Source organism: Tenrec ecaudatus, chromosome 1 (genome assembly GCF_050624435.1).
Source record: "Tenrec ecaudatus isolate mTenEca1 chromosome 1, mTenEca1.hap1, whole genome shotgun sequence".
Lineage (NCBI taxonomy): Eukaryota > Metazoa > Chordata > Mammalia > Afrosoricida > Tenrecidae > Tenrec > Tenrec ecaudatus.
The window spans coordinates 126,325,945-126,339,897 of record NC_134530.1 but is presented as its reverse complement, the minus strand read 5'-3'; the positions used below and the strand labels follow the sequence as shown (position 1 = coordinate 126,339,897).

The 13,953-nt window shown below is 48.4% G+C and overlaps 1 protein-coding gene across 1 annotated transcript in view; it reads left to right on the top strand.

The window, feature by feature from the left end:
- Positions 1-12,521, top strand: part of ABCA4 (ATP binding cassette subfamily A member 4) — a 163,929-nt gene extending 151,408 nt beyond the window's left edge. The window contains exons 45-50 of the mRNA XM_075539832.1: positions 1,179-1,313; positions 2,266-2,369; positions 2,446-2,538; positions 4,081-4,330; positions 5,480-5,566; positions 12,441-12,521. Of these exons, the coding sequence (XP_075395947.1) occupies positions 1,179-1,313; positions 2,266-2,369; positions 2,446-2,538; positions 4,081-4,330; positions 5,480-5,566; positions 12,441-12,521 (750 nt within the window). The remainder of the gene's footprint in view (positions 1-1,178; positions 1,314-2,265; positions 2,370-2,445; positions 2,539-4,080; positions 4,331-5,479; positions 5,567-12,440) is intronic.
- The last annotated feature ends 1,432 nt before the right edge of the window (positions 12,522-13,953 follow it).

Genomic DNA, 13,953 nt, shown 5'->3' with positions numbered 1-13,953 from the left:
GCCCAGGAGAGGCGGGTGGAGTCAAGCTGCTCACCGCTCGAAGCACCGCACTGCTCTCTGAACCAAGGGCTGTGGCCTGTTAACTGCTCGGAGTCGATCGCACAGGAGAACAGGTCTCCCTGGCAGTAGTAAACATGCTTCAGCAGTGAAGGCCCTCACTAGGTCCGAAAAGGGTGCGTGGGAGAAAGAGCATGAAGGGGTTCTTATACTTTTCACCGAGTTTATAATCTGGTGGAAGAGGTAGGTAGCGAGCGGCTATCAGAGTGGAGAGTCTTCGCGGGCAGAGAATATGGGTTGGCCCTGTGGGGAGGGATGGCCCAAGGACAGCCTCACAAAGGAAGCGCCTTTGCAGTAAAAGCACCGAGGGGGTGTGAGCGAGCGGGGTGGGCGGTTAGCTTAAGGAGAAGCATCCCAGGCAGAGGACACCGGAAGTAGGAGCGGCACAAGCCTGGTGGACTGGTCTCCGTGCACGTCCCCGATGGCCTCCTGTGACACGCGCGCCCACACAGACATATGTCCTCATTCACCCGCTGATGTATGTCCATCTCATTCCCTGTTGAGGTCCTTCGAAACGCCTCCACGGGCTACCCAGTCTGTGTACTCTGATTGCCCGCCGCCTCCCGCTCCAGTCTGTGAGGGTGGCGGCCATGGCTGTGCTCGCCGCTGTTCTGCAGCTCCTGGCTCCTCCTAAATGCTCGGTGACACAGCTCCGTCCGTGACTACGGATTGAAAAGCCAGACTTTTGTCCCTTCGACTTGCTGTTTGCAGAATCTCCGGAAAGGCAGCCACCCTCTGGATCCCTGTTGCTCTGAAGCCCAAACCCAAGAAGGGGTGCAATCAGCAGGTCTAGGGTGCACCATCTCCTAAAACAGCCCTAGAGTTATTCCTCTTCCACCGCTAACCATATGCGGTCCCAGCCCTGCGTGAGAGGGTTGCTTTGCTCTTTGTAAAGCTGCCGGCCAGTTCCCAGGGGGCTGCACCCAATGGGTGCTAAGTTGACTGCTGGATTCATCCTAGGCTCAAAGCCATGTGACTCTTGTGAAAAGGTTCCCTGGTTCCTCAGTCCGAACCTGCCCTCCTGGTGGCTGAGAACTGGGAATAAGAGACCTTGGATCAGGAGGTATTTCAAGGGTTTGCTTACATATCTTCCTCAAGCAGGGTTTCTTTCCCTCCTCTAGGTTGCAAACTGGAGCATTCAGAGCCTAGGCCTCTCTCTCTACGCAGACCGCCTGGCTGGCACCTACAGTGGAGGCAACAAGCGGAAACTCTCCACGGCCATGGCGCTGACTGGCTGCCCACCGCTGCTGTTGCTGGTGAGGGTGCAGACAGCCCTCAGGGCAGGGTGTGGGAGGACCCAAGCGCTCACTGCTGCATCTCTTTGTTTGAAAGGTTAGATGTCAGCAAATTGAGACTGCAATGACTTGGGTCTTGTCTGGTCCACTCTTTCCTGAGGCTCCTTTGGAGCGCATGGGGGCAGTGTTTGGATAAAACTGGAGTCTCATTGGGGCTGTGAGCTCACTGTGGGGAAGCTCAGCCCGCTCTGTGGAATCTCAGTGTGTGGTAGCAATGGCGTCTGCCAGAGGAGCGCTGTTTGCGATCGGAAGTGGGCCACCAATGTCACATCATGGAGCAATGTCACCCTGGTCGTGTGGTGCTCACCTGAGCTGGGCCACACCTGAGGCCCTATCCCCATGTGACTGAGGTTCACAAGGATCCCAGGTCTACAACCAGGACCCTAAACCAAATCCTAGTTACCATCAAGTCAACGCCAGCTCATGGCAACCCGTGTGTGAGTGTTGGCCTGTGGGCGCAGGGTTTCAATGGTGGGTATTTCAGAAGATCGCCAGGCTTCTCTTCTTCGACACCTCTGGAGTGAGGCAGGCCCCAGTCTTTCCGTTAGTAGCTGAACAGGGCCTCGTAGGACTGAAAGAAACCGGAATAGTCACCCGGCCATCTTCCTGTCTCCTTACCAACGCATTGCTCGTTTTTCCGTTCTCTACTTTGGGGGTGCTCCATGGTGCCTTAATCAGTGTGTGCGGACGTGTTTCTTCACTGTGCTGCGTTTAGCCTCACACCTTCCCTGCTCCCCTCCCGGGCACCCTGGGCCTCTCCTATCCGAGAAGGGGGGTGACTGTGGGTGCTGTCGGTCAGTGCATCTGCCCCCAGGCCAGAGCAGCTCAGTGGGAGTCTGCCAGGATGGGTTCAGTAGCCAGGGAGACCAGTTCCAAAGCACAGCCACCCCTGCCCCGGTCCCGCCTATCACAGGATGAGCCCACCACTGGGATGGACCCCCAGGCTCGCCGCATGCTCTGGAACACCATCGTGAGCATCACTGGGGAAGGGAGAGCTGTGGTCCTCACCTCCCACAGGTAAGTGAGCCGGGCCTCGGGGGAGGGCGGGCGTCAGTCTTCCGGCCCTCCCTCACCTCCTCGCTCCCTCCCTCAGCATGGAGGAATGTGAGGCGCTGTGCACTCGGCTGGCCATCATGGTGAAGGGTGCCTTCCAGTGCCTGGGCACCATTCAGCACCTCAAGTCCAAGTAAGGAGTGCGGTGGGGCTGGGGTGGGGGGCTGATCTCTGGGACCTCTGTGGGGTTCTCTGCTGACCCTCGGGACACGGGCCCATGGACAGAGGCCGTGGGTAACTGGGCCTCCTGATCCAGCAGTGGGAGAACGCCGTGGTGCTGATGCGAAGCTCCTCTGTGTCGTTGTCGGTTGCCCTCCAAGTGATTTCCCTGTGTGGGTCCCCGAGTAGAACTGCTCCGTCAGGTCTTCTTGGCTGGGCTCTTCGTGGAAGCGGGCCTTTTCCGAGGTGTCGTGCAGTGGGTTCAATCGCCAACCTCTGCAAAGAGCACAAGCAGGGTGGAAACTGAGAGCGCGACTCCTCCCAGATGGGCTGGTGGCTTAAGGTTGGAGGCATGCGCAATGTGTGTGGGTGGCGGGACATGGGGCCAGAGGCAGGGGCCCGGGGCATCTGCATCACTAGATCAGGATCAGGATGCACAGCTTGGCTGTGGCCAGCAGTCCATAATGAGGCAGGATCGCTCTCACTGCCTCGAAATCCCACCACGTGTGACGACAGATCCGGGGCTCAAGGACCAAGTTCATCTTCACAGTGACTGTAGGAGCCCAAATGGCTTAAGAACCCGTGTTTCTTTCTAGCACGTTGGCTGCTATTGAGTTTGAGGAGCCACCAGTCTACATTGACAAACCAACAATGCCAGGAATCTGGAGTCAGCTTAGCCTGTTCCCTTAAACTGGCGGCTCTCCACCTTCCTGATGCCGGGACCCTTTCATACAGTTCCACATGTTGTGGTGACCCCCAACCAAAAAATCATTTTTGTTGCTACTTCATAACTGTCATTTTGCTACTGTTAAGAATCATAAAGTAAACATCAGATATGCAGAATATTTTAGGTGACCCCTGGGAAAGGGTCATTCGACCTCGAAAGGGGTCACAATGCACAGGTTGAGAACTGCTGTCTTAAAGGATAAACTGCTGTAGGTAAATTGTTATAAACAATCGCTCTTGTGCCAGAGTGCAGCTTTTGGTGCCAGAGGTAGCAGTCAGTCAAAATAAGGTTATCATAATAAAGCATACAAGGAGCCCTGATGGCGTAGTGGTTACACGTTGGGCTGCGATCCTCCTGGTCAGCAGTTCGGAACCACCAGCCACTCTAGGGGAGAAAGGCGAGAATTTTTACTCCCGTAAAGAGTTACGGTGTAGGAAACTCACAGGGACAGTTCTACCCTGTCCTGTAGGGTTGCTATGAGTCAGCATTGACTCGATGGCAGAGAGTTTGGTTTATTTTTAGAATGACCTCATGCTTCCTGGCATCTGCAAGGTGAGATATACCAGTGCTCCATCACAGATATTAGACCTCAAAACTCTGATTTCAAACTACTGCTCCTACTGGTAATGTGTTTGTTCGTTTTCCTCTTACTTCTAAGCCTACAAGTGAGCTCTGATCTGGCCCTTCCATTCCCAACCATTCTCGCTCACAATGTCTGTTGCTTGTCCGGAGGTTGTCTTAGACCCTCCCACTAGCAGAGACCCCGTCCACACCGTGTGCATCCCCTAGGTTTGGAGACGGCTACATCGTCACAATGAAGATCAGATCGTCAAAGGAGGATGTACTTCCCGACCTGAACCACGTGGAGCAGTTCTTCCAGGGGAACTTCCCGGGCAGCGTGCAGAGGGAGAGGCACTACAACATGCTCCAGTTCCAGGTCTCCTCCTCCTCGCTGGCCCGGGTCTTCCAGCTGCTCCTCTCGCACAAGGACAGCCTGCTCATTGAGGAGTACTCCGTCACGCAGACCACCTTGGACCAGGCAAGAACGCCGCCCACAGGACCCAGAATGCACCCCACAGGGCATGAGACAGTCTAGTCTCTTGACACTACTCTCAGCCCCTGGAGCTCTAGTGGCACTGTGGCATAGACATTGGGCTGCTCACCTCAAGGTCAGCAGTTCAAACCCACCAGTTGCTCTGTGGGAGAAGGTGATGCTGTCTGCTCCCATAAGTCTTGAAGCCCTTTATGGGCTGGCTATGTGTCTGAATAAGTTTAATGGAAGTAGGTTTGGTTTCTGGCACTTTCTGTCCAGTAGGTGGAAATTTGACCTCTGTTTCCAACAGCATTTTAGTCATCAGCAAATTTTGCTCGCTTATATCATTGTTTCCACTACACGGTAGCTTGTTATTTTATCTGTGTTGGTTTGTGGCTGTCCCCCTCCCCTGCCACACATCAGCTGTATGGATGTGTAATTTGCACACAACAAAATGTACTTGTTGTGAGTACACAGTTTGGTGAGTTTGGCTAACTATGTAGACCCACGTCTTTTTTTGGCTTTGGCCTTTGTTTTGACCAACGTCATTAATGACAGTCAGGAGCCCCAGGGTGGTGCAGTTCGCCCACTCAGCTGCTCATTGAAAGGTGGATGGTTGGAGTCTACCCAGAGGTGTCTGGGAAGAAAGAGCTGGCAATTGAATTCTGACAATCAGCCACCGACAACCCCCTGGAGCGCAGTTCCACGCTGATGCACGTGAGGTCGCCAGGAGGCAGGACTGGCGGGGTCTTGGGTACAGAGAGTGAAATAAAGTTGGTGGAAGCAAACAAGCATCCCTTTCCCTCCTTGGGGAGCTTGCCCACACGCCACAAGATAAACTACCTTAAAAAGAAAAAGACTATTTTCTCTAAAAGAGTAGAAAGACCTGCGAGCTAAAACTCAGCTGCCCCACCTCTCCATGACTTTGGTGGGGACCCTCTGGAAACAAGCCTGTTCAGAACTCTGGGGGCTGCAGTGATGGACGTGATGGACAACCTCCCACCCCAGCCCCCTCCTGTGCCCCTCGGGGAGGCCACAAGTCACTCCAGCAGGGTCGGAGGTTACCTGCAGAAAATAAAAGCAAAGCACTTGGTAGCAGTGGGAGCAAGGTTTGAAGGACTCTCTCACCTACTCTGGTTCTTCTCTGGCCCCCAGGTGTTTGTGAACTTTGCTAAACAGCAGGCGGAAACTCACGATCTTCCTCTGCACCCGCGAGCTGCAGGAGCCAGTCCACAGGCCAAGGTAGCCCTGCTCCTATTTCAAAGTCTCTGGCTTGGGGTGGGTCCTCCGCTTGGAAGCACAACTGGTCCCCTGGGTCTGAGGGCCCCCAAGATCTAGCTATACCTGGTGCATGGAAGTACTGCCCCCTCCCCCCAACCCCATGCCATGTCCCTTACACATCCATCCTCACCATGCCTCTGTCCTGTTCTTACCACAGCATTGCCACCCCCACCAGGAGGCACTTGGGGCAGTATAAGAGAATGTTTTCTAAATGCACCTCTTCACATGTTTTGCAGCTAAGTAAAAACAAAAATAAATTGGGATTTAAAAATCAGAAGTCAGGAAGATAGGAGGAAACAAGAAAAGATTTGGGGTGTTGAGATACTTGGAATATCTGTGGGGCCAGATGTTTGTGTTTGAAGAGAAGGGATAGCTGGGGCCTGGGCACTCAGTCTCAGTGGAGGACACAGTTACATATAATTTCTTCTTCAATTTTTCCTGCTTGAAATATGATTAGTCAGCTGTTTCACTTCATCATTTCTTCCAGTTGTTTTAGAAACTCTACTTTCAAGAGCAAGTTTCAGAGTCTCTTCTCATATCCACTTTGGTCTTCGCTTTCCTTCCTGTCTTGTTAATGATTTCGGCTTTGTTCATTTAAGAGTTGGAAAATATGGCCCTAGTGATAGAAATGAAGCTGGAAATCTCATGATAAAATTTTCAAGACCAATTACTTTTGGAAATACCCTTTTCAACGGCATAAATGGCAACTGTACACATAGACTTCACCAGACAGAATAAAGAGGAATTTAATTGACTGTAAATGTGAGAAGAGGTGAGGGAGAAACTCAGAATCATCGGCCAAAATAAGGTCAAGCACCAATTGTGTAACACACCGTCAATTACACATATTCAAGTTTAGGTTGATGCGGAAGAAAATTAAAGCGAGTCTACAAAAGCCAAATTATAACCTTGAGTATATTCTGCCTGGCTTTAGAGGCCATCTCACAAACAGATTTGATGCATCACACACTGATGACAGAAGCCCTATCGAGCTGTGGGATGAACATTTACAGTAGGTGCCCTGTAAGTGTGGCATGGGGACGGTGTCTGACCCCCTTTCCTTCACGGAGGAGAAGGAAGAGAGTTAGCATCAGCGTCTGCCCAAGGTCAATTTCTATCATGCTGAGGCCAGGCATGTCTCCCCACTCCAGTTTTCCTTTCGAATTCTGACACCAGCATACTTCCAGCAGCTTTCCCTACTCATCATTATGAGCCCTCTTCTTTCTTACTAAGAGTAAGGCCCCGATTCCTGCTTCTAGGCTGGTTTTCACAATCACAACCAACCCTGTTACTGGTCTCAAGTGAATCATATAATCCTATATTCGCTTAAAAGGTCTGAGAATTAACCTAACCAGGAATGGAAACAATGAATTTATTAGACACTACTGTGAGACATAAAGAGACCTGACAAAATTTGGAAGTCCTCTGTGCTTATGGATTGGAAGACTTAGCATGGTGAAATTTTCTATTTTACCTAAAGATACTGTAGAAACAATCGATTTTGATGCAAATCCAACATCATTCTTTACTAAAAAGCTAATGGCAACCTCCAAATGGAAAGGGGGCAGGGCAGGCGGGGCGGGGGGGGGGGGCGTGCAGCAGGGGCGCTTATACTCCCTGACAGCCAAATATGCTATGTAGCCACTAGGATCTAAACAGCCTGCTATTAGCTCAACAGTGAACACATAGACCAGTAGAATGGAATTGAGACTTCAGAATTAAACCCAGCCATCTATAAACTAATTTGTGGTGAAAGGTAAAAGTCTATTCAGTAGGGGCAGAAGCAGTCTCTTTAATACCATGTAAATCATGCCGACAAAACTGGATATTCACCTGTGGAAAAGTTCAACAGAACCCATACCTCACACCATACACCAAACTTGGAAAATAAAGAGAACACTGTGGGACCTAAACTTTTATAAAAATAGCATGACAAACACGATAACAAATGCAAGAATAGGAGGCAAAGAAGATAAATAGGACCTCATGAAAATTAAAAGTGTATGTCCATCAGAAGACCTATTATTAAAAGACTAAATAGACAACTACAGAGAAAAAAATCTTTGGAAATGACTTATCCTATAAGCGTCTACTCTCTCAACTCTGTAGAAAACCACTACAACTCAACAACAAAGATAAACAACCCAATTGCAAAATGCGCAGAGGACAACCAAGTAGCCAATAAATATTTTTAAAAGATATTTATGATCATTAGCCAATAAAAATGCACATCAAAACTGCAATGAGATACCATCTCACCCAGGTTAGAATGGCACTGATTTCAAAACAAACAAATAATGGATTACAACAAATGTTAGGAAGGATGTGGGGAGATTAGAACACTTATCCATTGCTGGTAGGACTGTAAAATAGTACAACGACAGGCAGGAACAGACAGACACACACCTGGTTACTGCTGCTCTATACACAATACCACATAAATGGAAACAACCAAAGGGCTCATCAGTGGACAGGAAAGCATGGTAGATACATGTAATGTAATACAACCATGGAGAACAGTGGTGGGCTGCAAAACATATTACAACATGGATGAAATTGGAGGGCATAATGCTAAATTAAATAAGTCAAGTACATAAGGACAAATATTTTGTGACTCTTCTTTTACAAGAAAACAAGGGAGAAATGTAAAGAGCCCGATGCTCGTTGGTAGTTACAAAGGAGAGAAAGCAGGATAGGGACATTTTGCATTAGACCAGGGATGGGGAAGCTTTTTTAAGCCAAGGGCCATTTGGATATTTATAACATCATTCACAGGCCATACAAAATCATCCATTTAAAAATTAGCCTGCCATCTTCAATTAAACATTTAATTAACTCACCCTTAATGTGCTTAATGTGATGGCTGGAATTGCTTCTCTTGATGAGATGAGTGATGTCAGTTGGTATTGATGATGTCATAGGACTTACACATGGACCAAGAGGCAATTGTGTGAACAGAACAAGAGAATAGCACATGGTTTGAAATCAGGAAAAGTGTGCTTCAGTGTTGTATCTTATCACCATACTCGTTCCTTCTGTATGCTGAGCAAATCATCCAAGAAACTAGATTATATGAACATGAATATGGCATAAGGATTGGAGGAAAGCTGGTTAAACATCTGCAGATGCAGATGAAAGAACCTCGCTTGCTTAAAGTGAGGAGGACTTGAAATACTTGCTAATGAAGATCAAGGATTAAAGCCTTCTGTGTGGATGAAGACTCAATGTAAAGAAGACCCAAACCTCACAACTGGACCAATAGGTGATAAATGGATGTGCAGGTAACTAGCCCCTGACACATCATCACGGGTCCGGTAGGCACAATTGTACAGCAATAATAAGTAAAGATTATAGTAACGTCATAGAGAGCATGAGAGATAGAAGAGAGATTGTCATAATATAGTCAGACACATTTCATGGTAGCATGCTCACCTCAGCCTGACTTGGTGGTCCACGTGGAGAGAGAGAGAGAGATTTATTGCTAACCAAGGCTTTTATATTCTCTGGGGACATGCAAGCCCCCTAATTACAGGTGAAGCCATACCTCACAGGAAAGGGTTGTGCTGTAGGTAATACAGTAATGGGAGGGGGTGATCTAGGGGTTATATACTATTGGAAGAGGAGGGAATTCGGGTATACATGTGACAAGATGGGTGGACCCTCGATTCATTATAGCAGTCTATCTTTGGATGTCACTGAGCAGGTTTAACCTGTTCTCTGACTCACTATAGAAACCATTATCAGTAGGGTGCAAACCCCACCTCCAGGAACCAAACTGATGACCACATGCCTTTAGTGAGAAGTAGCCCATTGTCCTTAACAGCAGGGAGTGGGCCCTGTCTGGCAACTGACTGCCTTCTGGGAGGTAACTTGACAATCATGTACCATTAGCTGCAAGCAGTGTCCTAAGTCTAACATATATTTGGGGGAGAAACCTTGGGAGAAATCTTTCTGTTTCCCACAAATGGAGAAAAGATTGAAGTTGCCAAGGATCTCACTTGCCTGGTTCCCCTATCGATGTTCAAGGAAGCAGCAGTCAAGAGATCAAAAGATGCATTCTGTTGGGTCAGGCTGCTGTAGAACATCTCTTTAGAGGATTGAAAAGCAAGGATGTTACTTTGAGAACGAAAGTGCCCCTGATCCAAGCCATGGCATTTTCAACTGACTCGTATGCATGTGAAAGTTGGACATTGACTAAGGAAGACCAAAGAAGAATTGCTGAGTTTGAGAATTGTGGTGCTGGCCAGGAATATTGAAAGTACTATATACTATAGACAGTTAAAAGGGCAAACAAATCTGTCTTGGAAGAAGGACAGCCAGAGTGCTCTTTAGAAGCAAGAATGGTAAGACTTTGTCTCACATACTCTGGACATTTTGTCAAGAAAAGACTTGGCTCTAGAGAAGGACATCTGCTTGGTAAAGTAGAGGGGCAACAGAACAGAGGAAGGCCTACACGGAGATGGATTGACAGAGTGGACTCCAGCACAGGGACAATTGTGAGGATGGCGCAAGATCAGCCGTGTTTCCTTCTGCTGGGCATAAAATTGTTATGGGTTGTACCTGATAACAACATAGGGCCCACAGGCTAGACTTTCTCCACCCCTGCATTATACTATACAGACTACCATATATAATTGTGTATAAGCGGAGTTTTTCAGCACTGGGGTTCGGCTTATACACGGGTCAGTGGTACTCCAGCGAGGTGTAACATCTCACAGGTGATTGCCATTCCTCCGCTGTTCATTCAAAGGCCCGCTGACACTGCAGGGCTTTGAATATTTGCTTACTCACATCTAACCAATCAGAGCCGTCCTATGACGTGGACAGCTCCAATTCGCAGAAGCACCCATAGTGATTCACTTACGCCGGCAGCTGAACTGGTAAGGATGTGTCTGTGGCTGCGCTTCGTCTCTCCCCTCTGGTCTCTGTGTTAATTCACATCCTGCATGTCCCACCCTAGGCTCGAGTCAATCAGTTTTTCTGGTTTCCCAGGTAATAATTAGGTACCTTGGCTTATACTTGGGTCGGCTTATATTCGAGGATATACAGTAGTTGTTTTGGGCGATAGGACTATTGACGCCAAATGCGGATGTAGTGAGTACAGCACAACCAGAGTACAGAGGAATGTTTGAGCACCTAGGGATGGATATTGGTCTATGGACAGGTACTGGTGTAGGCAGAGGTGAGAACAAACAAAGGTACCCAAAATCTATAAATGCAACTCTGTGGGTGTAGTGGGTGCTGACAAATATATTCATTGAAGACACAATGCAGATATACTCAGACACAATCAGACACGTCCTAGCACCAGTGTTCTGGCTTGAAGAGAGCCTCCTGGGACAATTCAGTCAGTTGGCATAACAAAGTCCACAAAAATCATGACCTCCCTCCTAGGGAAGTGAGTCATCCATGACACAACTTCGGATGGCTTTCGGGTGGCCATCTAAGACACAACTAGGAGTCTCAACTCACCAAGCACAAAACAGTAAGAAGGTAATTAAAAACACAGAGCAGAAACAAACCCACACGAACCACAATCTCATCTACTCCAAGGCCACAAGAATGACAACGGTCTGTTCTGGCCAGGGCCACAGTAGTTAGTCCTGGAGAACATGGGAGAAAATACGAACCGTGTTTCAAAAATAAAATAAAACAATAAAGAACACAGACTCCCGGAGACTATCACCCTGGAATCTGGGTTCTCTAAACCTGGAACAGAGACTTTCTCTTGGAGCTAACGTTATAGCAAAATGGCCGAGGGCCACACAAAATAAAGGGTGTTACCCATTAAATCGGTGCCCTGCTTAAAAACCAATGATGTGAGACCCAAGTCAACCATTTCTCAAAAGCAAAGGGGAGAAGGTAAGGGGGCAGAGAAACCAGAATACCGGAAAGGGAGCAAACGGAGCACCATGAAAGGGGAGGCGGGCACGATGTCACTGAACCAGCGGTTGTGAGGAACGTGTCCAGTGGGAACCTTGCTTGCTGGGTCAACTTGCACCCAAAGCTCGGGGTCATCAAGCTTCTTAATTGCCCCTAGGGCCACTGGTTAAACGAGTTCCTAATGTAATGCGTCACCACGTGTGTTTGCCAAAGTCAAAGCAATTTCTTCTGACCTTTGTTCTGACTCTGTGTTACAAAGTATCTGCCTGAAACGTCTTTCCTGTCAATTTGCTTCAGACCTACCTGCAGCCTAGATAGGGCCCTCGCTCCACCTCAAAGCCTCCTCTCAGACCTGAGCACCGCACTTAGTCATCTTAAGAGAATGTGTGATTTTCAACCAGATAATTGGGTAAACCAGGTTTTGTCTAGACTGGGTGAACCGGCTTCACCCCTCTCTTACCCTCACAGCTAAATACTAGTTCAGGAATTAAAAGCTTGTGAGTGGCCCTCCAAGACCTAACTGTGGATCTCTACTAAAGCAAGTAGACATGCTTTCCACGAGCCATCTCCATAGAAAGTGGTTGTCGGGGATTCTGCACCTCTTTCCTTGGCTTTTAAGACAGGAAGGCCCTGGTGACTTTCGTAGGCTAAAAATCAATCCCAAACAGCCTCTGGAAACGGTATAACTTCTCTCCAAGATAGCTAGGTGTAGGCACACGGAGGCACACCTTTTTGAGTGTTTGTGCAGTTTCGCAGAGACCTCGCTGGTAGCCTCATTCATCTGGCAGAATCACAGTGCCTTGCCTGAGCTTCCTTCAGAGATTGATTGCCGACTCTTTAACTTGCAGAACCTAAAAGCAATTGCATGAGCTCTTTAGAGACTTGAGATGACAGAGCCGATTTGATCTCCTTCCACAGGTCTGCTGACTGCCTCGAAGGGCTGTTCCCTAAGCAGGAAAGGAAGAGTGGGCAGCTAGAGGCACAGGGGCCCTTGTCCACATGGTCATCTGGACCACCTGACCGGTCGGTGTAAATGAACCCAACCACAGGAAGAAGGGACAGCGAACCCAAGATGCAGCGAACTCAAGATGAGGCTCTGTAGGAAGGAAACCCAAACTCTGGGCCCAGAAACCCTGTCCGTCCAGATCCCAGAAGTAGAAATCCCATGCCATCCTCTTGTAGCTTTGGCTGTGTTTCTTTCATTGTGTGTATGTGTGTGTGATTTGTGAGGACAAAATAAAATGCAGATGTCACAAACTCTCCCGACTCCTGGTCTCCTTGGGGGGCACTTTCTGGTAGAGTCTGAGATGTTTCCGAGTGCAGCGTGACGCTCCCAGATATGCTGCCACTAGGAACTAATGATGGCGAGATTCTGCAACACATAGTGAACTAATCTTGCTGTTCTACACAACCTGCTTTCCAGGATTTGAAGAAATTCTTCAGCTAATAATGGACATTGATGTCATCCATTTTCAGTGGGTATTGTCTGAATCGAGGTCCCAAGTCTGTTTGTCCTGCTTGTTGTTGTACCTCCCACGCGGGAATCACTGGGACAGGCGATGAAGGAGAATGGACCGTGGATGATTGGTTGGGTAGAAGATCCAGCATATTTGTATATTATCTAAAGAAGTCAAGCGTGCACAATGCTGAGTTGTGTGGTGTTTGCAGTGATGGTAGAAGGGGATGGTTCATGGGTTGACGAGTTATGTACATCAAAGCTTGCCAAGATTCAGCCAACCCACTTCAAAGGACTCATGGGTGAGCAGAGGAAATGAACTCCCCCAAAACTGCCTCCTCCCCATAACCCATGGACAAGCTTCCAAGTTCAAATGCTCTCTAGAGCAATGCTGGGTCACCACACGATGTGACGGTGTCCCCTGGCCCCAACACGATAGGAAAGGGGAAGGGAGAGAGAAAAAAGGAGCAGAGCCTAATAGCTATTACCAAGAAAGAAACAGAGGAGAACTTGAACACGAGGACGAACACCTTACCTGGGCCACGAGAACCCTGTGCTTCTCCAGAGACAGAGCACAGAGAGCTGAGCACCCCGAACCCCCAGAGAGTTATTGGCACTCTGCTTTGCATGTGGTAGATACTTGGCAACTAACTGCCAATAAAGAGTTTTAAACTACTTTGGTAACCTTGGAGCTTCGGGTTTTGAGTTTTATGTTTTTATCATTTGGCCCAAAACAATATAAAATGCTTCTTCCCCACCACTGTCATGACCCCAATTCTACCTTACAAATCTGGCTAGACACTAGTATAGATAAGAGCTTGCAACATAGGGAATCTAGGACAGATAAACCTTTCAGGACCACTAATGAGAGTATCAATACCAGGAGGGTAAGGGGAAGGTGGGGGGAGAAAGGGGCAACCATCACAATGATCTACATATAACCCCCTCCCTGGGAGACAGACAACAAAAAAGTGGGTGAAGGGTGTATTGGTCTGGGTAAACTAGGAAA